At 45.0% G+C, this 23,398-nt stretch overlaps 1 protein-coding gene across 1 annotated transcript in view; it reads right to left on the reverse strand.

The window, feature by feature from the left end:
* The window catches only part of LOC115125261 (integrin alpha-11-like), a 103,017-nt gene that overhangs the window by 27,169 nt on the left and 52,450 nt on the right, over positions 1-23,398 (reverse strand). Inside the window, 5 exon segments of the mRNA XM_065012337.1 lie at positions 684-1,018; positions 5,083-5,226; positions 13,182-13,275; positions 13,277-13,310; positions 20,990-21,134. Of these exon segments, the coding sequence (XP_064868409.1) occupies positions 684-1,018; positions 5,083-5,226; positions 13,182-13,275; positions 13,277-13,310; positions 20,990-21,134 (752 nt within the window).

The following is a 23,398-nucleotide window of genomic DNA, read 5'->3' on the forward strand; positions in this document are numbered from 1 at the left end:
AAGTGACCTACCAGAGGAACAGTAGAACACTTGTTAATATCTAAGTGATCTACCAGAGGAACAGTAGAACACTTGTTAATATCTAAGTGACCTACCAGAGGAACAGTAGAACACTTGTTAATATCTAAGTGACCTACCAGAGGAACAGTAGAACACTTGTTAATATCTAAGTGACCTACCAGAGGAACAGTAGAACACTTGTTAATATCTAAGTGACCTACCAGAGGAACAGTAGAACACTTGTTAATATCTAAGTGACCTACCAGAGGAACAGTAGAACACTTGTTAATATCTAAGTGACCTACCAGAGGAACAGTAGAACACGTGTTAATATCTAAGTGACCTACCAGAGGAACAGTAGAACACTTGTTAATATCTAAGTGACCTACCAGAGGAACAGTAGAAAATGTGTTAACATCTAAGTGACCTACCAGAGGAACAGTAGAACACTTGTTAATATCTAAGTGACCTACCAGAGGAACAGTAGAACACGTGTTAATATCTAAGTGACCTACCAGAGGAACAGTAGAACACTTGTTAATATCTAAGTGACCTACCAGAGGAACAGTAGAACACTTGTTAATATCTAAGTGACCTAGCAGAGGAACAGTAGAACACTTGTTAATATCTAAGTGACCTACCAGAGGAACAGTAGAACACTTGTTAATATCTAAGTGACCTACCATAGAAGCACGGCTGCCCCCAGGGACCCCACGGCCAAGTCCACCAGGCCATCCTCATTCATGTCCATACTGCCATGGATACTACGACCAAAGTAGCGCAGGCCACTAGCGATGTCTAACGCAGCTATCCTCTGTTTGTATTTCCGCAGAATCCTGTTGCGTTGGCTGAAGAAGACGTAGATAGCTCCTCTGTGGTCATCCTCCAGCGGAGCCCCCACCACCACGTCGTTGAAGCCGTCCCCGTTCAGGTCAGGGACCGGGGCCAGCGAGGAGCCGAACCGAGCGTTCTGACCATGGTCCTGGATCTCCAACGCTCCCTCCAGGACGAAACGATTCTGAAGAAGGAAATAGGATGGAATATTTCTGATACACGGGATAGAGGGTACTGTAGGTAAAGGTTGTGTCATGTGCATGTCTATTCAATTATGTATTTGCCAATGTTTCCCCTATTGGTTGGTAGGATTCTCTTTGTTACTCTACTTAAAGAGTCTTTGGTTGAAAAACCTTGAAAAACATATGCACAAGCGGAATCCATCAACAACAGACATAGTGGCTAAGGAAATGGAGTTACAGTTTTTCTCAATTGCTAAAACACTAAAACCCATTGGCTGAACAAAGTTCTCAGTTGTCTGGACTCATTTAGCTAATTATGCAGTCTGTTGTCAATACCTTAAACCATTTCACATGGTAAAACACAATTTGCAGATCTCACTTAGACTTTTCAGCAAAACTCTAAACACATTCTCATTCTCAAAACACATTCTGCACTCTAATGCACATGTCATCCATACTGGTAAACACAAGTGGCAACAATCAAATACAAATAGAGAACACATGTCATTGATTGAACACAACCACTCAAAATTGATTTAACCTGTTTCAAATGATGCGACACAACCAATATAAGCCAGTTCAGAGAGCAAACAGGTTGTTGAAGGTGGGAAGGAGAAAGTCTGAGAATGGATAGAAGAAACAATGTACGAGGACGAGTGCGTATGCGAGGTGGGCGACGAGGAGGAAGAGGAGGAGGAGGGCAAGAAACAGGAAGAAGAGGAGGAAGAGGAAGACAAAGAGTGGAAATAGCTGATGAAATTCGAGCAACATTGATCACGTTTACTCCTTTTGATTTTTGTCCCTTTTAGTATTGTATACTGTAGTACAGTGCATTGTAGGCTGTATACTGTACAATGGACAAATTTTATGGCCCTGAACATTGTGCTTTCCATTTATTAACAGTACTGACTGCTCAATAGATTTTGACTGGTTGCAGGTTCATATCAACAAAGAACAAGAATTACAGTATCACAGACACGTTTGTGAGATGCAGGGTACAGTACTGTAAAAATAGGGGTACAAGGAGGAGGAAGAACAAAAAACTCAATTGCAAAGAGCAAAGCAGAGTAGTAATTTCCTATCCATTTTGAGCTGCTATGATAGAACATGTTTTCGTTCATCAAAAGACAATGACGGAAAAATATGAATATTTTTTTATATTAAAAATGTACTTCTCCCTGAGAATTGTATGTTTTGAACAATGTGTTTTCTATTTTTCTGTGTATTGTTTACTGACTGCTTGAGAGCGTATATAATTTTGATCACTTTGTTTATGATTTGAGAGCAGTGTTTGATTTTGAACACAGGTAAAACTGTTTTGAGGCGAATGTTTCATTTTGCGAGAGGAGTCAGAGGTTATGTAAATAGTGCTTGAAGATGAGGTTTTGTGTTGAATGTTTTCAGGAAATGGAGCAAGGTTTCAGAAATTATGTTTTAGCAATTGAGAAAAACTGTAAGTTCTAAATCTGTTATCTCCTGTGCTGCGGCCGGGTAGCCCCACCCCACAGGCTTCTGGGATATCTCAGTCATCCATCCATGATCTTCTTCAAATGGACAGTCCTCCATTTATTTACACAGCTCATAATGAGACATAGAGACATTGTTGTCTTTAACTTTCCCCTTCAGTCTTTACAGAAGCTTTCATTTGTTATTCCAAATTCATTTAGGAAAGTAAACAAAACATGTTGGAAACCTTTTGTTTTTGTTTACATAAATAGACCAAAGTAACTAACAAACAATAACTGGGGAGTTATGAGTTTTGAATTTGAAATCAACTGAAAACCTCAAGCCGCATTGTTTTTGCTCACGCAAGAGGAAGGGTTTAACCCATTTTCTATCCCAAGGGGGAAATATGATTTCCCAAAAACATTGTCAACATGAGGGATGGGTGATTCATCCGAGTGTCACATGATCAAAGGCAAACAAGGCTTCTTGATGTTTCTTTAGGGATGTTTCTGAGGAACTTTGAGTATTCACAGTGGGTGTAAAGTCAGTCGGAGTAGAATTAGGTTTATCCTCAGTCTGGGAAAAGGTACAATCCTTCAGCATGAAGAAAGTATGGGAGCCAAGTATTTTAGGCCGTCATCGGCCATACACATGATCACTCTCCAGTCTGTCTCATCTTTCTCCCTAATCTACAGCCTATGAACGGCTGAAACATTAGATCACTTGTTTTCTTCAGTTGTCTTTTAAAAGGAAAGAGGAGGACAGGGTAGTGTGTGTGTGTGTGTGTGTGTGTGTGTGTGTGTGTGTGTGTGTGTGTGTGTGTGTGTGTGTGTGTGTGTGTGTGTGTGTGTGTGTGTGTGTGTGTGTGTGTGTGTGTGTGTGTGTGTGTGTGTGTGTGTGTGTGTGTGTGTGTGAGAGAGGATCATACTCAGTGGGGAACATTAGAAACATGTGGTGTGATGGGGAGACCATCACTGTCATTCCACAGTGGCTTATTGGTAGAATGGAAGGCCACCTCTCTGTCACTTATTTTTAACCTAAACACAACACCCCTTTTGTGTCCTTAGTTGGGGGATCCCTTGTCTTTTTTTCTTGTTTGGGGAACCTTAATGATCAAGCCCTTATCAGTCCACAGGTACCCCTTATAGTATATTAGAGAGGGAGAGAGAAAGAGAGAGAGAGAAACAGAGAGAGAGAATCAGAGAGAGAGAAACAGAGAGAGAGAGAGAGTCTCAAAACTACAGGAATTCCTCTGCAGTCATTTCCACCTACTAAGAAGCCCCTTTCTTCTCCAAATAACAGGCTGTTAATTCAGTTTGATGTAGTGAATGCTTTCCTACCTGACCAACCAAGACTCTAATGAATTTTTAATTTTAATTTTACCTTTATTTTACTAGGCAAGTCAGTTAATTAAGAACAAATTCTTATTTTCAATGACGGCCTAGGAACAGTGGGTTAACTGCCTGTTCAGGGGCAGAGCGACAGATTTGTACCTTGTCAGCTCGGGGATTCGAACTTGCAACCTTTCGGTTGCTAGTCCAACGCTCTAACCACTAGGCTACCCTGCCACCCCCAGACGGCGTGCTGGGGCAGGGAGGGAGGCTGTTCATTTCATCTGTGTGATGGCAGGTGCCAAAAGTCTGGTAGACTGTTGATGTTGTACCAGTGGGTTAACTAACCCATCAAGGCTCTGGAACATCTGGTAGACTGTTGATGTTGTACCAGTGGGTTAACTAACCCATCAAGGCTCTGGAACATCTGGTAGACTGTGTTGTACCAGTGGGTTAACTAACCCATCAAGGCTCTGGAACATCTGGTAGACTGTGTTATACCAGTGGGTTAACTAACCCATCAAGGCTCTGGAACATCTGGTCTGATGTGTTGTACCAGTAGGTTAACTAACCCATCAAGGCTCTGGAACGTCTAGTAGACTGTGTTGTACCAGTGGGTTAACTAACCCATCAAGGCTCTGGAACGTCTGGTCTGATGTGTTGTACCAGTAGGTTAACTAACCCATCAAGGCTCTGGAACGTCTAGTAGACTGTGTTGTACCAGTGGGTTAACTAACCCATCAAAGCTCTGGAAGGTCTGGTCTGATGTGTTGTACCAGTGGGTTAACTAACCCATCAAGGCTCTGGAAGGTCTGGTCTGATGTGTTGTACCAGTGGGTTAACTAACCCATCAAGGCTCTGGAACGTCTGGTAGACTGTGTTGTACCAGTGGGTTAACTAACCCATCAAGGCTCTGGAAGGTCTGGTAGACTGTGTTGTACCAGTGGGTTAACTAACCCATCAAGGCTCTGGAACGTCTGGTAGACTGTGTTGTACCAGTGGGTTAACTAACCCATCAAGGCTCTGGAAGGTCTGGTCTGATGTGTTGTAATGTAAATACAATGCACTGGGATAGTTTGTCTCTATGTGATCTGGTCGAGGTGTTTCGTATTCTGTACTGACCTGGTTTTAATTGTGTTTGGTAACGGGACCTGGGGCGTGTGTGTAAGTGAATGTGTGTGCACACGAGTGTGACGTGTGTGTGTGAGCATTCGTACATCTGTGAGTGTGTGTGTGTGCGTGCGTGCGTGTGTGTGTGTGTGTGTGTGTGTGTGTGCGTGCCCACCCACCAGCTCAGTCACTCTGTAGATGTACACCTTGCCCTTCTCCCAGCCTCCACTGAAGAACATGGGAGCTGCCACCAGTAGGTTGTCTGTTACTCCATCACCATCTATATCCACCGGGGAGATCTCACTCCCATAGTACGACCCGATCTGAAATATAACCACACATCCAGACCATCAGCACCCTGGATCAACCACATTTATTTAGCAGACACTTTTATCCAGAGTAAACACATAGTGTTTCATACTCAGTAGATGTGGCCCATGTGGGAATTGAACCCATTACTCCAGCTGGCACATCAGACTCTAAATACACCATGCTAACCAACTGAGATCATTAAGATCCCCACAATCACACGTCCTACACACGTCCTTCACCACATCCTTCACCACATCCTTCACACGTCCTTCACCACATCCTTCACCACATGCCTTGACCACATCATTAAAACCCCCCAGAAAACGTCATTAGCATTCATTAGCATAGCATTCCAGTCATCATCATCATCGTTCAGGTAACAGACCCAGATGTTTCCATGTAGAGGCTAGTTGGCTCCGCAAAACAACCCAGCCTTTTATCAACCAGACCTGGGTTCAGATACCATTTGAACTTTTCAAATACGTTTAACGTTTTCTTTAGCCTATCTGGACTGCCAATGATTTACACTTTTGGAACTATTCCGTTCGTTCCATTGCATCAGGCGAGCTCAGTCAAGCCCAGCTGTAGTCTTTGAAATGATGTCAAATAGTATTTGAACCCAGGTCTGTTCCTCTCAATGAGTGTTGTTATGGATCTCTCTGTCTGTAGTATCCTCTTAGCTGGTGTTGTTATGGATCTCTCTGTCTGTGGTATCCTCTTAGCTGGTGTTGTTATGGATCTCTCTGTCTGTAGTATCCTCTTAGCTGGTGTTGTTATGGATCTCTCTGTCTGTAGTATCCTCTTAGCTGGTGTTGTTATGGATCTCTCTGTCTGTAGTATCCTCTTAGCTGGTGTTGTTATGGATCTTTCTGTCTGTAGTATCCTCTTAGCTGGTGTTGTTATGGATCTCTCTGTCTGTAGTATCCTCTTAGCTGGTGTTGTTATGGATCTCTCTATCTGTAGTATCCTCTTAGCTGGTGTTGTTATGGATCTCTCTAACTGTAGTATCCTCTTAGCTGGTGTTGTTATGGATCTCTCTAACTGTAGTATCCTCTTAGCTGGTGTTGTTATGGATCTCTCTAACTGTAGTATCCTCTTAGCTGGTGTTGTTATGGATCTCTCTGTCTGTAGTATCCTCTTAGCTGGTGTTGTTATGGATCTCTCTGTCTGTAGTATCCTCTTAGCTGGTGTTGTTATGGATCTCTCTGTCTGTAGTATCCTCTTAGCTGGTGTTGTTATGGATCTCTCTGTCTGTAGTATCCTCTTAGCTGGTGTTGTTATGGATCTCTCTGTCTGTAGTATCCTCTTAGCTGGTGTTGTTATGGATGGTATCTCTCTGTCTGTAGTATCCTCTTAGCTGGTGTTGTTATGGATCTCTCTGTCTGTAGTATCCTCTTAGCTGGTGTTGTTATGGATCTCTCTAACTGTAGTATCCTCTTAGCTGGTGTTGTTATGGATCTCTCTGTCTGTAGTATCCTCTTAGCTGGTGTTGTTATGGATCTCTCTGTCTGTAGTATCCTCTTAGCTGGTGTTGTTATGGATCTCTCTAACTGTAGTATCCTCTTAGCTGGTGTTGTTATGGATCTCTCTGTCTGTAGTATTCTCTTAACTGGTGTTGTTATGGATCTCTCTAACTGTAGTATCCTCTTAGCTGGTGTTGTTATGGATCTCTCTGTCTGTAGTATTCTCTTAGCTGGTGTTGTTATGGATCTCTCTGTCTGTAGTATCCTCTTAGCTGGTGTTGTTATGGATCTCTCTAACTGTAGTATCCTCTTAGCTGGTGTTGTTATATAGGATCTCTCTAACTGTAGTATCCTCTTAGCTGGTGTTGTTATGGATCTCTCTGTCTGTAGTATCCTCTTAGCTGGTGTTGTTATGGATCTCTGTCTGTATGTTAGTATCCTCTTAGCTGGTGTTGTTATGGATCTCTCTGTCTGTAGAATCCTCTTAGCTGGTGTTGTTATGGATCTCTCTAACTGTAGTATCCTCTTAGCTGGTGTTGTTATGGATCTCTCTCTGTAGTATCCTCTTAGCTGGTGTTGTTATGGATCTCTCTAACTGTAGTATCCTCTTAGCTGGTGTTGTTATGGATCTCTAACTGTAGTATCCTCTTAGCTGGTGTTGTTATGGATCTCTGTCTGTAGTATCCTCTTAGCTGGTGTTGTTATGGATCTCTCTAACTGTAGTATCCTCTTAGCTGGTGTTGTTATGGATCTCTCTAACTGTAGTATCCTCTTAGCTGGTGTTGTTATGGATCTCTCTGTCTGTAGTATCCTCTTAGCTGGTGTTGTTATGGATCTCTCTAACTGTAGTATCCTCTTAGCTGGTGTTGTTATGGATCTCTCTAACTGTAGTATCCTCTTAGCTGGTGTTGTTATGGATCTCTCTAACTGTAGTATCCTCTTAGCTGGTGTTGTTATGGATCTCTCTAACTGTAGTATCCTCTTAGCTGGTGTTGTTATGGATCTCTCTGTCTGTAGTATCCTCTTAGCTGGTGTTGTTATGGATCTCTCTAACTGTAGTATCCTCTTAGCTGGTGTTGTTATGGATCTCTCTGGTGTTGTTATGGATCTCTGTCTGTAGTATCCTCTTAGCTGGTGTTGTTATGGATCTCTCTAACTGTAGTATCCTCTTAGCTGGTGTTGTTATGGATCTCTCTAACTGTAGTATCCTCTTAGCTGGTGTTGTTATGGATCTCTCTAACTGTAGTATCCTCTTAGCTGGTGTTGTTATGGATCTCTCTAACTGTAGTATCCTCTTAGCTGGTGTTGTTATGGATCTCTCTGTCTGTAGTATCCTCTTAGCTGGTGTTGTTATGGATCTCTCTGTCTGTAGTATCCTCTTAGCTGGTGTTGTTATGGATCTCTCTAACTGTAGTATCCTCTTAGCTGGTGTTGTTATGGATCTCTCTGTCTGTAGTATCCTCTTAGCTGGTGTTGTTATGGATCTCTGTCTGTAGTATCCTCTTAGCTGGTGTTGTTATGGATCTCTCTAACTGTAGTATCCTCTTAGCTGGTGTTGTTATGGATCTCTCTGTCTGTAGTATCCTCTTAGCTGGTGTTGTTATGGATGTAGTATCTCTAACTGTAGTATCCTCTTAGCTGGTGTTGTTATGGATCTCTCTGTCTGTAGTATCCTCTTAGCTGGTGTTGTTATGGATCTCTCTAACTGTAGTATCCTCTTAGCTGGTGTTGTTATGGATCTCTCTAACTGTAGTATCCTCTTAGCTGGTGTTGTTATGGATCTCTCTAACTGTAGTATCCTCTTAACTGGTGTTGTTATGGATCTCTGTCTGTAGTATCCTCTTAGCTGGTGTTGTTATGGATCTCTCTGTCTGTAGTATCCTCTTAGCTGGTGTTGTTATGGATCTCTGTCTGTAGTATCCTCTTAGCTGGTGTTGTTATGGATCTCTCTGTATGTAGTATTATCTTAGCTGGTGTTGTTATGGATCTCTCTGTCTGTAGTATCCTCTTAGCTGGTGTTGTTATGGATCTCTCTGTCTGTAGTATCCTTTTAGCTGGTGTTGTTATGGATCTCTCTGTCTGTAGTATCCTCTTAGCTGGTGTTGTTATGGATCTCTCTGTCTGTAGTATCCTCTTAGCTGGTGTTGTTATGGATCTCTCTAACTGTAGTATCCTCTTAGCTGGTGTTGTTATGGATCTCTCTAACTGTAGTATCCTCTTAGCTGGTGTTGTTATGGATCTCTCTAACTGTAGTATCCTTTTAGCTGGTGTTGTTATGGATCTCTCTGTCTGTAATATCCTCTTAGCTGGTGTTGTTATGGATCTCTCTAACTGTAGTATCCTCTTAGCTGGTGTTGTATCCTCTTATGGATCTCTCTAACTGTGTATCCTCTTAGTATCCTCTTAGCTGGTGTTGTTATGGATCTCTCTCTGTAGTATCCTCTTAGCTGGTGTTGTTATGGATCTCTCTAACTGTAGTATCCTCTTAGCTGGTGTTGTTATGGATCTCTCTGTCTGTAGTATCCTCTTAGCTGGTGTTGTTATGGATCTCTCTAACTGTAGTATCCTCTTAGCTGGTGTTGTTATGGATCTCTGATCTCTAACTGTAGTATCCTCTTAGCTGGTGTTGTTATGGATCTCTGTAACTGTAGTATCCTCTTAGCTGGTGTTGTTATGGATCTCTCTAACTGTAGTATCCTCTTAGCTGGTGTTGTTATGGATCTCTCTGTCTGTAGTATCCTCTTAGCTGGTGTTGTTATGGATCTCTCTAACTGTAGTATCCTCTTAGCTGGTGTTGTTATGGATCTCTCTGTCTGTAGTATCCTCTTAGCTGGTGTTGTTATGGATCTCTCTAACTGTAGTATCCTCTTAGCTGGTGTTGTTTACTGTCTAACTTGTATCCTCTTAGCTGGTCACAATGTAGATGGAATCTTAACTGAATGAAGGGGGACTTAGTATCCTCTGGTGTTGTTATGGACTCTGTCTGGTAAGCTGGTGTTTTATGGATTCTAGTCAGTCTAATGGATGCTGGAATGTTGTTTTCTGATGGATCTCTCTGTCTGTAGTATCCTCTTAGCTGGTGTTGTCATGGATGGATCTGTGTAATGTTGTTGGCTATCATGGGGGTGTTGTTATGAAGGCTGTCTAGACCTCATAGCTGCAGTCTATCATGGATGCTGTGTAATGTTGTTGGCTTACATGGGGTTGTATGGAAGGCTGTCTAGACTCTTAGCTGCAGTCTATCATGGATGCTGTGTAATGTTGTTGGCTACATGGGGGCGTGGGAAGGCTGTCTAGACTCCATAGCGCAGTCTATCATGGATGCTGTGTAATGTTGTTGACTACATGGGGGCGTGGGAAGGCTGTCTAGACTCCATAGCGCAGTCTATCATGGATGCTGTGTATGGATGTGTGTCTCTAGCTGGGGTTATGGATCTCTGTCTGTAGACTCTTAGCATAGTGGAGTCTATCATGGATGCTCTTAGCTGTTGTTATGGCTAGTATCCTCTGGGCTGGTGTTGTTATGTCTCTCTTAATCTCTCTGTCTGTAGTATCCTCTTAGCTGGTGTTATAGCTAGTATCCTCTTAGCTGTGTTATAAGCTAGCTGGTGTTGTCATGGATGCTGGATCCTGGCTCTGTCTGTATCCCAGATTGTGTTGTTATGGATCTCTCTGTCTTAGACTGGTTGTTATGGCTCTAAGGATCTTAGACTACTGTTGTGTTATGGTGGACAGTTAACTGGTGAGTTATGGGGAACCAGATTGAGTAAGGGTGGGGTTGTTATGAGCAGAAGGGACTATCGGGGTCTTGGATGATCTTCTGGTGTGTTTTTAAAGAGAGAGTAATGCCAGTGTTGTTATGGATCTCTCTAACTGTGTATCCTCTTATGGTGTTGTGTAACTGTTCAGTTTATTAGCTGGAGTTTAGGACTTGGGGTTGTGGCTCCTCTTAGCTGGTTGTTGTCAATCAAATAGGTAGTAGACATGTCTTATGGGCCCCAGTTAAAAGTTATGGATCTTGTCTGTAGTATCCTCAATGATCTACATTCTGGTGTTGTTATGGATCTCTCTAAGTAGTATCCTCTTAGCTGGTGTTGTTATGGATCTCTCTAACTGTAGTATCCTCTTAGCTGTGTTGTTATGGATCTCTCTGTCTGTGTATCCTCTAGCTGGTGTTGTTATGGATCTCTCTAACTGTAGTATCCTCCTGGTGTTGTTATGGATTGAGCCTCTTAGCTGGTGGAACTGTAGTATCCTCTTAGTTGCAGGATGGTGAGGTAGCTAGCACAAAGCCTGTTCCTTTAGGGTGAAGATGATCTCTCTGTCTGTAGTATGGTGCTGGTGTTGTTATGGATCCTCTGTCTGTAGTATCCTCTTAGCTGGTGTTGTTGGGATCTCACTGATGTATCCTCTTAGCTGGTGTTGTTACACACTAACTCATTCTCTCACACACTGTAGTACACTTAGCTGGTGTTGTTATGGACTCACAACACACATCACTCTTACTGGTGTTGTTATGGATCTCTCTGAACACAGTACACTCTTAGCTGGTGTTGTTAGTCTCAATGATTCAATCCTTCATGTGTTGTTAAACCTCTGTCTGTAGTTCACTAAACCCAGTGGTAGAGTATTCTTAGGATCTGTCTGTAGTATCCTCTTAGCTGGTGTTGTTATGGATCTCTCTGTCTGTAGTATCTCTTCCACTGGTAGCTGGTGTTGTTCTGTCTGGAGTATTGAACTCTCTTAGCTGGTGTTGTTATGGGATCTCTCTGTCTGTAGTATCCTCTTAGCTGTTGTTAAGGATCTCTGTCTGTAGTATCCTCTTAGCTGGTGTTGTAATGGATCTCTCTGTCTCTAGTATCCTCTTAACATCACCATCTGTCTGTAGTATCCTCTTAGCTGGCATGGTCTCAGTGTCTGTGATGTTCTGGTGTTGTTATGGATCCTCTGTCTGTAATTCCTCTTAGCTGGGTTGTTGTTATGGAGACTCTAACTGTAGTATCCTCTTAGCTGGTGTTGTTATGGATATCTCTAACGTTTAGTAAACAGAGTTCAATTGTTATGGATCATCTAACAACGTAACTCTTAGCTGGTGTTGTTATGGATCTCATCTGTCTGTAGTATCTCTTCTGGTTAGCTGGTGTGTTGTTATGGATCTCTAACTGTAGTATCCTCTTAGCTGGTGTTGTTATGGATCTCTCTGTCTGTAGATCTCTCTGTCTGTCGCTTTGAATCCTCTCTTAGCTGGTGTTGTTATGGATCTCTCTAACTGTAGTATCTCTTAGCTGGTGTTGTTATGGATCTCTCTAATTGTAGTATCCTCTTAGCTGGTGTTGTTATGGATCTCTCTAACTGTAGTATCCTCTTAGCTGGTGTTGTTATGGATCTCTCTAACTGTAGTATCCTCTTAGCTGGTGTTGTTATGGATCTCTCTGTCTGTAGTATCCTCTTAGCTGGTGTTGTTATGGATCTCTCTAACTGTAGTATCCTCTTAGCTGGTGTTGTTTTGGATCTCTCTCTGTCTGTAGTATCCTCTTAGCTGGTGTTGTTATGGATCTCTCTAACTGTAGTATCCTCTTAGCTGGTGTTTTTGGATCTCTCTAAAGTATCCTCTTAGCTGGTGTTGTTATGGATCTCTCTAACTGTAGTATCCTCTTAGCTGGTGTTGTTTACTGTAGCTGGAAGCTTGTTTTACTATTTGTATTCACAATGTAGATGGAATGTGTTTTGAATGAAGGGGGACAGAGATGAGGAACACATGGGATCTGTGTAACATTGAACATGGGGGCGTGGGAAAGCATAGACTCCATAGTGCAGTCTATCATGGATGCTGTGTAATGTTATGGCTTACATGGGGGCGTGGGAAGGCTGTCTAGACTCCATAGTGCAGTCTATCATGGATGCTGTGTAATGTTGTTGGCTACATGGGGGCGTGGGAAGGCTGTGAGACTCCTTGAGTCTATCATGGATGCTGTGTAATGTTGTTGACTACATTCAAAGGCTTCTATTCCACATTTTGTCTATCATGGATGCTGTGTAATGTTGTTGGCTACAGGGGGCGTGGGAAGTGTCTAGTGACTCACAGTGCAGTCTATCATGGATGCTGTTTAATGTTGTTGGCTACTGGGGGCATGTGGGAAGGCTGTCTAGACTCCATAGCGCAGACTATCATGGATGCTGTGTCCTGGCTGGGTTGCCAGATTGACAAAAGGACTGGAAAGACTACTGTCATGGTGGACTCAGATGGTGATGGGAGAACCAGATTGAGAAGGGTGGGGTCCATGAGCAGAAGGGACTATCGGGGTTTGGATGATCTTCATATGTCTTTTAAAGAGAGAGTAATATAGTTTTGTTTATACCACTGTGTAACTGTTCAGTTTTGGTTCTGAGTTTAGGACTTGGGGTTGTGGCTCAGGTTAGTGTTGTGTCAATCAAATAGGTGGTAGACATGTCTTAGGGCCCCAGTTAAAAGAGAGTTTGGGAAGCCCAGCTGTTGAGTCTACCTGTTGTCCTTTGAGGGAGTGCAGGATGGTGAGGTTACCAGTGTTCTTGAGGGTGAAGATGATGACCTTGCCAGTATGGTTGTTAGTAGAACAGGTTCTTGGCCGACACCACCGATGTTACTGTGTAACCTGGACACACACACACACACACACACACACACACACACACACACACACACACACACACACACACACACACACACACACACACACACACACACACACACACACACACACACACACACACACACACACACACACACACACACACACACACAGCCTTGTTGAGTCACAATGATTCAATCATTCATGACTGAAACCCAGAGTATTCACTAAACCCAGTGGTAGAGGATTGTCATTGCTAACAGCCTAATGTTCTCCTGTCTGTCACAGCTTCACTTTGTGTTGACCTCCTATGTTCACCTTGGATTGCCCAGTTGTCTTGAATGAACAGTTGTCTTCCACAGCTTCTTTCCCCTGGAGCACAAAGCCTGTTCCTCATATAATATCTGGAAGGAATGTCAGCTAGTTGTTACGGTGTGTGGTGTAACTCTCTCTTCTCTGCACAACATCACCATCAAATGGGTCAATAAAGGCATACCAGTGTGTGTGTGTGTTCACCATAGGCCACTGTCATTCCTCTGGTTGGGTTGTATGAACTGCATGAGCCAGACCTGATTTATAAAAAGCAACTATCCTATCACCGTTTAGAAACAGAGTTCAATGGCCTGCATTGAACCACGTTGACTCACTAGGGTGAAGCCAAGTCTCTCTTCTCTCTCTGTCTCTCTCTCTCTCTCTCTCTCTCTCTCTCTCTCTCTGCTCTCGCTCTCTGTCTCTCGTTCGCTCTCTCTGTCTCTCTCTCTCGCTCTCTGTCTCTCTCTCGCTCTCTCTCTCGCTCTCTGTCTCTGTCTCTCTCTCTCTGTCTCTCTCTCTCTCTCTCTCTCTCTCTCTCTCTCTCTCTCTCTGTCTCTCTCTCCCTGTCTCTCTCTCTCTAATCTCTCTCTCTGTCTCTCTCTCTCTCTCTCTCTCTCTCTGTCTATCTGTCTCTCGTTCTCTCTCTCTCTCTCTCTCTCTGTCTCTCTCTCTATCTGTCTCTCTGTCAATTCAATTAACTTTGCTATATTGGCATGACGTAACAATGTACATATTGCCAAAGCTTATTTTGGATATTTACAAAATGAAACAAATGAGAATCAAAATTGTCAACAGGACATTAACAACAATAACCAAGGGTCAAAATAACCATACATTGAACAATAACAATAAGCATAGAGGACATGTGCAGGTTGATTGGTCTGTCAGACACTGTCCCTCATCTTATGGCAGGCAGCAATGAGTGCGCTGCCAACCCACAGCTCTGAGTTCTCCCCAACAGGACGGGTAGCCTGTCCTCATCAGAGAGGTCTTTGAAACCTTGAATAAGGGTTTGAATAAGTGTTTCAAATTTATATTTTTCACATTTTGTCAGGAAATGCAGCTCCGTCTCAGGTTCTGCTGTTGTACAGTGATTGCACAGCCTTTCCTCTACAGGGAGCAGGTTTTCCTGTGTCTACCCTTCTCAATGGCAAGGCTGTGCTCACTGAGCCTGTACCTTGTCAAGGTTTTTCTGATCAGTAACCATAGTCAAATAGTTAGCCACGGTGTACTGTCGATTTAGGGCCAGATAGCACTGCATTTTGCTTTGTGTTTGTGCTTGTGTTTCCCAATAAGCAATATAGTTTTGTTTTGACTGTTTTGTAATTTGGTTTATTCTGATTGATTGGATGTTCTGGTCCTGAGGCTTCAGTGTGTTAGTAGAACAGGTTTGTGAAGAGAGCCAGCCATGAGAGAGGACCAGCTGGATGAGGGACTGAGGCTTCAGTGTGTTAGTAGAACAGGTTTGTGAACTCAGCCCCAGGACCAGCTGGATGAGGGACTGAGGCTTCAGTGTGTTAGTAGAACAGGTTTGTGAACTCAGCCCCAGGACCAGCTGGATGATGTGACTCTTTTCTTTGCTCAGCTCTTGGCATTGCAGGGCTTGGTAATGATATGAGAGGGGGTCACTGTATTTTAGATGTTTCCAAAACTTAATTGCTCTTTTTGAGTTTTTATTAGTAGTGGATATTGGCCTAATTCTGCCCTGCATGCATTGTTTGTAGGTTTTCCTCTGGACATGTAGGAGAATCTTAGAGAACTCTGCATGCAGGGTTTCAATGGGGTGTTTGTCCCATTTGATGAAATCTTGTTTTGCAAGTGGAGAGCCACAGAGCTGCCATAAAGTGCAATTGGTTCAATGACATATTGACTTTAGTTTTAGCCTAATTTGAATAGGTATTTCAATTTGAATTGGCTTTTTAATGGTGTAGAATGGCCTGCGTGCTTTCTCTCTCAGTTCATTCACTGCCTCATTAAGGTGTCCAGTTGAGCTTATTTTTAAACCTAAGTAATTGTGTGTGTGCAGACTCTATATATTTTGTACCAATTGAGAACTTTGGTCTAATTCCCTGAGATCTCTCTCTGAGAGAGCTCTCTGTCTCTCTCTCTCTCTCTCTCTCTCCTCTCTCTCTCGTATGAGGACAGTAATCCTTTATGTGTCTGTCTGCATCTCTCCCTTCTCCTTCTTCTCTATGTCTTCCTCCTCCCTCTTTCCCCACCCCTCTGTCAGTGAGCATGTCCAGACCCATACCTCTGCCCATATTCCTAATGAGGCTGGAATGGCTTCCGTGAGAGAGAGCATGAGAGCCAGCCAGCGGCTGATGGGAAAAGCAGAGGGCCTTATAGGCAGGAGGAGTGGTGGTAGGGTGGAGTGGGATGAGGGGAAGTTGGATGGGGTGCAGTGGGAAGCGGTGGAGCAGTAGAGTGGTTTATAGAGAGGCCTGGTGCTAAACCACTGTGCCTGCCACATGTCTATCCAGAGATAGAGAAGGACGGGATAGATGGAAGATGGAGAAAGAGAAAGCAAGGGGGAGATGGAGGAAGAGAGATAGCATGAGAGAGAGCCAGAGAGAGAGCATGAGAGAGAGCCAGAGAGAGAGCCAGAGAGAGAGCCAGAGAGAGAGCCAGAGAGAGAGAGCAGAGAGAGAGCCAGAGAGAGAGCATGAGAGAGAGCCAGAGAGAGAGCATGAGAGAGAGCCAGAGAGAGAGCATGAGAGAGAGCCAGAGAGAGAGCATGAGAGAGAGCATGAGAGAGAGCCATGAGAGAGAGCCAGAGAGAGAGCATGAGAGAGAGCCAGAGAGAGAGCATGAGAGAGAGATAGCATGAGAGAGAGCCGAGAGAGAGAGAGAGAGAGCGAGCCAGAGAGAGAGATGAGCCAGAGAGCCAGAGAGAGAGCATGAGAGAGAGCATGAGAGAGAGCCAGAGATAGCAGAGAGAGAGCCAGAGAGATAGCATGAGAGAGAGCCAGAGAGAGCATGAGAGAGAGCCAGAGAGGAGCATGAGCCAGAGAGAGAGCATGAGAGAGAGAGAGAGAGAGAGCCAGAGAGAGCCAGAGAGAGAGAGCCAGAGAGAGAGCCAGAGAGAGAGCCAGAGAGAGAGCCAGAGAGAGACAGATAGATAGCATGAGAGAGAGCCAGAGAGAGAGCATGAGCCAGAGAGAGAGAGCAGAGAGAGAGCCAGTAGAGAGAGAGAGCCAGAGAGAGAGCTGAGAGATGAGCCAGAGAGAGAGCATGAGAGAGAGCATGAGAGAGAGAGAGAGAGCATGAGAGAGAGCATGAGAGCCAGAGCCAGACAGACATGAGAGAGAGCCAGAGAGAGAGAGAGAGAGAGAGAGAGATGAGAGAGCCAGAGAGAGAGAGAGAGAGAGAGCATGAGAGAGAGCCAGAGAGAGAGCATGAGAGAGAGAGAGAGCATGAGAGAGAGAGAGAGAGAGAGAGCCAGAGAGAGAGATGAGAGCAGAGAGAGAGCAGAGAGAACCAGAGAGAGAGCATGAGAGAGAGAGCCAGAGAGAGAGAGAGAGAGAGAGAGAGAGAGAGACAGAGAGAGAGCCAGAGAGTAAGCCAGAGAGAGAGCATGAGAGAGAGCCATAGAGAGAGAGAGAGAGAGCATGAGAGAGAGAGAGAGAGCCAGAGAGAGAGCATGAGAGAGAGCCAGAGAGATAGCATGAGAGAGAGCCAGAGAGAGAGCAGAGAGAGAGCATGAGAGAGAGCCAGAGAGAGAGCATGAGAGAGAGCCAGAGAGAGAGCATGAGAGAGAGCAGAGAGAGAGCATGAGAGAGAGCCAGAGAGATAGATGGAGAAGAGCCAGAGAGAGAGCCAGAGAGAGAGCAGAGAGAGAGAGAGAGAGACTGCCAGAGAGAGCCAGAGAGCATGAGAGAGAGCCAGAGAGAACATGAGAGAGAGCCAGTAGAGAGAGCATGATGAGAGAGAGCCAGAGAGAGAGAGACAGAGAGCATGAGCCAGAGAGAGAGAGAGAGAGCATGAGAGAGAGCCAGAGACAGCATAGAGAGAGCACTGAGAGACAGAGAGAGAGCATGAGAGAGCATGAAGCCAGAGACTGAGAGAGCCAGAGAGAGAGCATGAGAGAGATGAGAGAGCCAGAGAGAGATGAGCAGAGAGCCAGAGAGAGCATGAGAGAGAGCCAGAGAGAGCATGAGAGAGAGAGGTGAGAGAGAGAGAGATGGAGCCATAGAGAAGACCAGAGAGAGCCAGAGAGAGCATGAGAGCCAGAGAGAGAGCATGAGAGAGAGCCAGAGAGAGAGCATGAGAGAGAGCATGAGAGAGAGAGAGAGAGCAGAGAGAGAGCATGAGAGAGAGCCAGAGAGAGAGCATGAGAGAGAGCATGAGAGAGAGCCAGAGAGAGAGCATGAGAGAGAGCATGAGAGAGAGCCAGAGAGATAGCATGAGAGAGAGCCAGAGAGAGATGAGAGAGAGAGCATGAGAGAGGTGAGAGAGAGCGCAGAGAGAGAGCAGAGAGAGAGCGCAGAGAGAGAGCCAGAGAGAGAGCAGAGAGAGAGATGAGAGAGAGCATGAGAGAGCATGAGAGAGAGCCAGAATGAGAGAGAGACAGAAGATAGATGAGAGAGAGCCAGAGAGAGAGCATGAGAGACATGAGAGACAGTAGAGGTGAAGAGAGAGAGAGAGAGAGATGCATGAGAGAGAGCCAGAGAGACAGTAAATGAGAGAGAGAGCCAGAGAGATAGGTGAACAGTGGGGAGACTGTAGAGAGCAAAGATGAGAGAGAGAGAGCATGAGAGGTGAACAGTAGAGATAGAGACAGTAAAGTCATGAAGAGAGAGGAGATGAGATGGTGAACAGTAGACTGTAGAGACAGTAAAGAGAAGAGAGATGAGAGGAGATGAGATGGTGAACAGTAGACTGTAGAGACAGTAAAGATGAAGAGAGAGGAGATGAGATGGTGAACAGTAGACTGTAGAGACAGTAAAGATGAAGAGAGAGGAGATGAGATGGTGAACAGTAGACTGTAGAGACAGTAAAGGTGAAGAGAGAGAGATGAGATGGTGAACAGTAGACTGTAGAGACAGTAAAGGTGAAGAGAGTAGAGATGAGATGGTGAACAGTAGACTGTAGAGACAGTAAAGATGAAGAGAGAGAGATGAGATGGTGAACAGTAGACTGTAGAGACAGTAAAGGTGAAGAGAGAGAGATGAGATGGTGAACAGTAGACTGTAGAGACAGTAAAGATGAAGAGAGAGGAGATGAGATGGTGAACAGTAGACTGTAGAGACAGTAAAGATGAGGAGATGAGATGGTGAACAGTAGACTGTAGAGACAGTAAAGATGAGGAGATGAGATGGTGAACAGTAGACTGTAGAGACAGTAAAGGTGAAGAGAGAGGAGATGAGATGGTGAACAGTAGACTGTAGAGACAGTAAAGGTGAAGAGAGAGAGAGGAGATGAGATGGTGAACAGTAGACTGTAGAGACAGTAAAGATGAAGAGAGAGGAGATGAGATGGTGAACAGTAGACTGTAGAGACAGTAAAGGTGAAGAGAGAGAGATGAGATGGTGAACAGTAGACTGTAGAGACAGTAAAGGTGAAGAGAGAGGAGATGAGATGGTGAACAGTAGACTGTAGAGACAGTAAAGATGAAGAGAGGAGATGAGATGGTGAACAGTAGACTGTAGAGACAGTAAAGATGAAGAGAGAGGAGATGAGATGGTGAACAGTAGACTGTAGAGACAGTAAAGGTGAAAGAGAGAGATGAGATGGTGAACAGTAGACTGTAGAGACAGTAAAGGTGAAGAGAGAGAGATGAGATGGTGAACAGTAGACTGTAGAGACAGTAAAGATGATGAGAGAGAGAGAGATGAGATGGTGAACAGTAGACTGTAGAGACAGTAAAGGTGAAGAGAGAGGAGATGAGATGGTGAACAGTAGACTGTAGAGACAGTAAAGGTGAAGAGAGAGGAGATGAGATGGTGAACAGTAGACTGTAGAGACAGTAAAGATGAAGAGAGAGGAGATGAGATGGTGAACAGTAGACTGTAGAGACAGTAAAGGTGAAGAGAGAGAGATGAGATGGTGAACAGTAGACTGTAGAGACAGTAAAGGTGAAAGAGAGAGAGATGAGATGGTGAACAGTAGACTGTAGAGACAGTAAAGATGAAGAGAGAGGAGATGAGATGGTGAACAGTAGACTGTAGAGACAGTAAAGATGAAGAGAGAGGAAATGAGATGGTGAACAGTAGACTGTAGAGACAGTAAAGGTGAAGAGAGAGAGATGAGATGGTGAACAGTAGACTGTAGAGACAGTAAAGGTGAAGAGAGGGAATGAGATGGTGAACAGTAGACTGTAGAGACAGTAAAGGTGAAGAGAGAGATGAGATGAACAGTAGACTGTAGAGACAGTAAAGATGAAGAGAGAGAGATGAGATGGTGAACAGTAGACTGTAGAGACAGTAAAGGTGAAGAGAGAGGAGATGAGATGGTGAACAGTAGACTGTAGAGACAGTAAAGGTGAAGAGAGAGGAGATGAGATGGTGAACAGTAGACTGTAGAGACAGTAAAGGTGAAGAGAGAGATGAGATGAGACAGGACTGTAGAGACAGTAAAGTAGACTGTGAACAGAGACTGTAGAGTAAAGGTGAAGAGAGAGAGGAGATGAGATGGTGAACAGTAGACTGTAGAGACAGTAAAGATGAAGAGAGAGGAGATGAGATGGTGAACAGTAGACTGTAGAGACAGTAAAAATGAGGAGATGAGATGGTGAACAGTAGACTGTAGAGACAGTAAAGATGAGGAGATGAGATGGTGAACAGTAGACTGTAGAGACAGTAAAGATGAGGAGATGAGATGGTGAACAGTAGACTGTAGAGACAGTAAAGGTGAAGAGAGAGGAGATGAGATGGTGAACAGTAGACTGTAGAGACAGTAAAGATGATGAGATGGTGAACAGTAGACGAGAGGATGAGGGACAGAGAGAGGATGAGGGACAGAGAGAGGATGAGGGACAGAGAGAGGATGAGGGACAGAGAGGGGATGATGGACAGAGAGAGGATGATGGACAGATAGAGGACAGAGAGAGGATGAAGGACAGAGAGAGGATGAGGGACAGGGAGAGGATGAGGGACAGAGAGCGGATGATGGACAGAGAGAGGATGATGGACAGAGAGAGGATGATGGACAGAGAGAGAACAGAGAGAGGATGAAGGACAGAGAGAGACTGAAGGACAGAGAGAGACTGAAGGACAGAGAGAGGATGAGGAACAGAGAGAGGATGAGGGACAGAGAGAGGACGAAGGACAGAGAGAGGACAAAGGACAGAGAGAGGATGAAGGGCAAAGAGAGGATCAGGGAGAGGAGACTATAGCTCTACCCAAACCAAACATCTCTGTGACCAATCCTTTAATTGTCAATTCCTCCCTCACCTAGGTAGGCGCCGTGGTTCTTCAGCTCCTCTGGGAATTCCTGTGAGTAGGAGGACTTGGGTGGAACCACCTTCCCCTGTCGGGTCTCCTTCAGGACGGCTCCATTCCAGTCGTAGGCCCCCGGTGCCCCCACCAGGATCCCATCCTTTAGGGACAGACAGGAGACGTAGTGTGAACATTAAAACATATTGTAACATTGTGTGTATGTGTGTGTGTGTGTGTTTGCGCTAGTGATTGTATTGCCATTGGTTGTATTGTGATTGTATTGCCATTGGTTCAGCAGGCAATGATGGTAAAATGGAGAAGGTGATGAGTACACAGGATGATGATGATGATAAATAAATCCTTTCTCTCTAAATCAAATCATCCTTCCTCATCCTTCCTCCCAGGCTATAATCCCCTGCCTCCCTCCAGTCCCCAGCCTCCCTCCAGTCCCCAGACTCCCTCCAGTCCCCAGCCTCCCTCCAGTCCCCAGCCACCCTCCAGTCCCCAGACTCCCTCCAGTCCCCAGCCACCCTCCAGTCCCCAGACTCCCTCCAGTCCCCAGCCTCCCTCCAGTCCCCAGCCTCCCTCCAGTCCCCAGACTCCCTCCAGTCCCCAGCCTCCCTCCAGTCCCCAGCCTCCAGTCCCCAGCCTCCCTCCAGTCCCCAGCCTCCCTCCAGTCCCCAGCCTCCCTCCAGTCTCCAGCCTCCCTCCAGTCCCCAGCCTCCCTCCAGTCCCCAGCCTCCCTCCAGTCCCCAGCCTCCCTCCAGTCCCCAGACTCCCTCCAGTCCCCAGCCTCCCTCCAGTCCCCAGCCTCCCTCCAGTCCCCAGACTCCAGCAGGATATTTTTGCAGAAACTTTAAGAGTCATTCTGCCAACAACAGCTTAATAAACAATAAATCAGTCAAAACATAAGTCTGCCCACATTCATGATATTTTCCTTCGTTCTCCTCCCAAATTGATTTAAAAGCCATTGGAGACATTTGAGAGGATAATAAGTTAAGCTTGCATGGGTCCTCTAAATGAATAAAGCATTGGACAAACGTTCTCTCTCACACAAACACGTGTTCCATCACCTGTATTCACCACACACACACGTGTTCCATCACCTGTATGCACCACACACACACGTGTTCCATCACCTGTATTCACCACACACACACGTGTTCCATCACCTGTATGCACCACACACACACGTGTTCCATCACCTGTATGCACCACACACACACGTGTTCCATCACCTGTATTCACCACACACACACGTGTTCCATCACCTGTATGCACCACACACACACGTGTTCCATCACCTGTATTCACCACACAAACACGTGTTCCATCACCTGTATGCACCACACACACACGTGTTCCATCACCTGTATGCACCACACACACACGTGTTCCATCACCTGTATGCACCACACACACACGTGTTCCATCACCTGTATGCACCACACACACACGTGTTCCATCACCTGTATGCACCACACACACACGTGTTCCATCACCTGTATGCACCACACAAACACGTGTTCCATCACCTGTATGCACCACACACACACGTGTTCCATCACCTGTATGCACCACACACACACGTGTTCCATCACCTGTATGCACCACACAAACACGTGTTCCATCACCTATATGCACCACACAAACATGTGTTCCATCACCTGTATGCACCACACACACACGTGTTCCATCACCTGTATGCACCACACAAACACGTGTTCCATCACCTGTATGCACCACACAAACACGTGTTCCATCACCTGTATGCACCACACAAACACGTGTTCCATCACCTGTATGCACCACACACACACACGTGTTCCATCACCTGTATGCACCACACACGCACGTGTTCCATCACCTGTATGCACCACACACACACGTGTTCTATCACCTGTATGCACCACACACAAACACGTGTTCTATCACCTGTATGCACCACACACAAACACGTGTTCCATCACCTGTATGCACCACACACACACGTGTTCCATCACCTGTATGCACCACACAAACACGTGTTCCATCACCTGTATGCACCACACAAACACGTGTTCCATCACCTGTATGCACCACACAAACACGTGTTCCATCACCTGTATGCACCACACAAACACGTGTTCCATCACCTGTATGCACCACACAAACACGTGTTCCATCACCTGTATGCACCACACACTACGTGTTCCATCACCTGTATAATACGTTACAGTTGGGGCTATTTTGGGTCTGTGTCATCAAAAAAGACAAAACACTGTCACCAGAAACCAACCAGTAACCACAAGCATGGGAGAAGAAGATGGCATATGGGCTGACGGTGGACATTTGTTCATCCTACGCTGAATACATGTCATTTTTATAATGACAGAGTTCCCCCGAGGCTAATCTAGTCCCTCCTCTGCCACGCATAATATGCAG

The sequence above is a fragment of the Oncorhynchus nerka genome, linkage group LG27 (genome assembly GCF_034236695.1).
Source record: "Oncorhynchus nerka isolate Pitt River linkage group LG27, Oner_Uvic_2.0, whole genome shotgun sequence".
In the NCBI taxonomy this organism is placed as follows: domain Eukaryota; kingdom Metazoa; phylum Chordata; class Actinopteri; order Salmoniformes; family Salmonidae; genus Oncorhynchus; species Oncorhynchus nerka.